Source organism: Myotis brandtii, unplaced genomic scaffold (assembly GCF_000412655.1).
Source record: "Myotis brandtii unplaced genomic scaffold, ASM41265v1 scaffold276, whole genome shotgun sequence".
NCBI lineage: Eukaryota > Metazoa > Chordata > Mammalia > Chiroptera > Vespertilionidae > Myotis > Myotis brandtii.
Window position 1 is genome coordinate 2,814,991 of NW_005360509.1, and position 3,773 is coordinate 2,818,763.

Consider the following 3,773-nt stretch of genomic DNA (forward strand, 5'->3'; position numbering starts at 1 on the left):
ATAGCTAAGATTTGGAAACAGCCTAAATGCCCATCAACAGATGAGTGGATTAGAAAACTATGGTACATCTACACAATGGAATACTACGCTACTATAAAAAAAGGAATTCTTACCATTTGCAGCAGCATGGATGGAACTGGAGAGCATTATGCTAAGTGAAATAAGCCAGGCAGTGAAAGAAAAACACCACATGATCTCACTCACTCATGGACAATAAAGAACATTATAACCTGATGAACAAAAAGATAGATACAGAAGCAGAGAAGCATTGAACAGACTGTCAAATTACAGTGGGAAAGCTGGGGAGTGTTGGGGGCAGGGGGGGAGGTAAGAGATCAACTGAAGGACTTGTATGCATGCATATAAGCATAACCAATGGACAAAGACACGGGGGCGGGGGGAGGTCAATGGGGGAAAAAATAGGAGACATATGTACTACTATCTGTAATAGTTTAAACAATAAAATTAAATAAAAGAAAAAAGAAACCTTCTGGAGGAGGGAAAAGAGACTTTGCTTGGGGCAATGGGGCACATGATATCACGTGTAGGCAATGTTTTATTCAGTTGTACACTTAACCTATATGGTTTTACGAACCACTGTCACTCCAATAAATTCAAATAAATAAATAAATAGGGGAAAAAAAGAAAAAGTAAAGCTTTTTTTTTTCTTACTAGCTTTCCCTCTCACTGCTAATCAAATTTAACCTTTGGTTTAGCAGGAAAAAGTAAGAAGAAAGAGGTAAAGAATTAGTAAAAAAACAAAAAAAAACCTTTTTCTTGATTTTCAACTTAAAATATTGAAGAAATGGAATAAATATATCTATTATCTATAACAAAGAACTTTATTTGTAGCAGAGTTAGTATAACAGAAAGAATATGGACTCTGGCCAAAACCGGTTTGGCTCAGTGGATAGAGCGTCGATAGAGCGTCGGCCTGCGGACTGAAAGGTCCCAGGTTCAATTCTGGTCAAGGGCATGTACCTGGGTTGCGGGCACATCCCCAGTAGGAGATGTGCAGGAGGCAGCTGATCGATGTTTCTCTCTCATCGATGTTTCTAACTCTCTATCTCTCTCCCTTCCTCTCTGTAAAAAATCAATAAAATATATTTTAAAAAAAAAGAATATGGACTCTGGGTTTGAATCCTAATTTAACTCTACTATCCATTTTCCCTAACTTAAGTCACCATCTCCAAAAGTGAGTTTCTACTCTGTAATAAGAAATTAATAATACTTTTCCTATCCACCAGTTACTCAAAATTCTCACAGGGGAGAATTTATTTCTAGAGGAAAGGTAAATTAGTACAACCTATGTGAAAAGCAATTTAAAAATATGAATCAAGAACTTTAAAAAATGTTATGAAGCCTTGATCCAGGAATTTCACTTCTAAGATTCTAAACCAGTGATTTTCAATCGGTGTGCCACAATAATTTTTAAAACATGCAATACCTGGCACTGACCTCTTTACTTTTAGATTATCAAATAAAAGAAAAATGACTACAGCCAACACAATAGCAGTCCGCTGTGAATCAAAATTATACTTTTTTTTGTCAGATCGGCAAAAAACATAATACATTTTTTGGGTGTGCTGAAGAATTTTAGTAATTAGTTTATATGTGCCATGATGAAAATCACAGTTTTAAATTAAAGAAAGGTATGAAAGACTATGTATTCAAAGATGTTTATCATAACATTACTTAAAACTGAAAGTAATGTAAATATCGACAAAAGGAGATTTCGTTACGTAAAGAGTAATATGAAACAGATCATTTCAAACTTTGATTATGAAGACTTACATTAAAATAGAAAGATAGTGACAACATTAAGTGAAAAAATAAACATGCATTACAGTTATTTTAAGAAATAAGGGTCTAGCCTGGCTGGAGTGGCTCAGTGGCTTGAGCATCCACCTATGAACCAGGAGGTCATGGTTCAATTCCGTCAGGGCACATGCCTGGGTTGTCGGCTCCATCCGAGTGTGGGCATGCCAGTCAATGATTCCCTCATCATTGAGGTTCCTATCTCTCTCTCTCTCTCTTTCTCTCTCTCCCTCTCCCTTCCTCTTTGATATCAATAAAAATATATTTTTAAAAAATAAGGGTTCCAGCGGTTCTCAAGCTGTGGGTCGCGACCCCTTTGGAGGTCGAATGACCCTTTCACAGGGGTCGCCTAAGACCATCAGAAAACACATATATAATTACATATTGTTTTTGTGATTAATCACTATACTTTAATTATGTTCAATTTGTAACAATGAAATTGGGGGTCACCACAACACGAGGAACTGTATTAAAGGGTCGCGGCATTAGGAAGGTTGAGAACCACTGGTTTAGACTTTTGGTGGTGAGCACACTCTACAGATGATGTTATTATAGAAGGTACACTTGAAACATATAATGTTATTATCCAATGTTACCCCAATAAGTTTAATAATTTAAAAAAAAAATGAGGGCTGAGGATACAAAGAAATAACCCCAAGTGCTAACAGTAGCTATAAATTTTACAGTGAGTAAAGGTTTACTTTTCCCCTCTGGGTTCCATATTTTCTTTATTGTGCTGATATTTTTGCAATCAAAAAATAACATAAAAAGTTTCCTTTTGGTGGGATGGTTTTGAGTACAAAACGCTCATCAAAAAAAAGATACGCATTCTTTCACTCACTCTAAAAACACTTGGGAGTCTTCCACATCACGGCACAGAATGAACTTCCAAGTTCACACACTTTCTGCCGTCATTCCAATGTTCATCCTAACTCTGCACCAGGCACAGTTCTGGACCCTGGGCATACGGCCGTCAACAAGCCCAAGTCCTTGCCTCTCAGGTCACCTGCACGGTTCTTGATTTCAGTAACTCCAGCACTACATCTGCCCGCTCAGGTTAACACACTTTCACACCAGCTTCTCTTTCCTTGGTAGCTTAGAGTTCGTTCTAGGGTCCCAAGAACCCCCAGCGGTTCACGCCGGGCAGGGCACCCTCCCTCCTTTAAAGCTCAGGCGGCACGCCCCCTCCCCCCTGCAAAACACCGCACGGTTCAAGGTTGGTTTCCTCGCACGTCATTCGTTTTCAAAGCAAGTTCACACACACCCTTCCGCGGTGTCCTACCGCTGCCCACGGACACCCTCCGGGTGGGCCCAGGAAGTCCCGGGGACTAGCGTTCCGACGACCAGAAAGCCAGCCCCACCTGCGCGGCGACCGTGAGTCCGGGTTCCCGCCCCGGGAGGACCCCGCCGGCGCTCCTGACAGGCGGCCCGCGAAATTACCGCCTCATGTGAGGAACCTGAAGTCAATCGACTCCAGGAATTTCACAACTTTCAACCATCGCCACACTCCTGACAGCCACCCGGGATAACTCTGCTCTCCTCTTTAAACAATAAAAGCTCCACACGAAAGAGACACGAGCGGAGTGCCGAGTTCGCCCGGCCCGAGGAAACCCGAGGTCTCAAACCCTGGGCAGCGAGGTCCCCGGGGCAGAGCGAGGCCCAACGGAGAGGCCGGGTCTGCCCTCCGAGGCCCCGGCGGGCGCCGACCCGAGGCCCGCAGGGTCAGGGCCGGTGACAGGTTTATGGCCCTGAGCACGAAACTTGGGCTTCTCTTCTCGTCCCCCTCCCGACCCCAACTCGCCCTGCGCATCCCTCCGCGTACCTGGCGCACCGAGGCGCGGAATCCCGCGTAGTCCGAGCGCTCCCCGACCTGCACCACCCGGTCGCCCTGCTCCGACTCCTTCTTGCGCCGGTCGAACAAGTACACCTTCCTGCAGCGGTCGCCTCGGCCGCCC

The 3,773-nt window shown here is 43.6% G+C and overlaps 1 protein-coding gene across 1 annotated transcript in view; it reads right to left on the reverse strand.

Moving 5' to 3' along the window:
• The window catches only part of SMCHD1 (structural maintenance of chromosomes flexible hinge domain containing 1), a 151,843-nt gene that overhangs the window by 146,765 nt on the left and 1,305 nt on the right, over positions 1-3,773 (reverse strand). The window contains exon 3 of the mRNA XM_005868751.2: positions 3,641-3,772. Coding sequence (XP_005868813.1) covers positions 3,641-3,772 — 132 coding nt within the window. The remainder of the gene's footprint in view (positions 1-3,640; position 3,773) is intronic.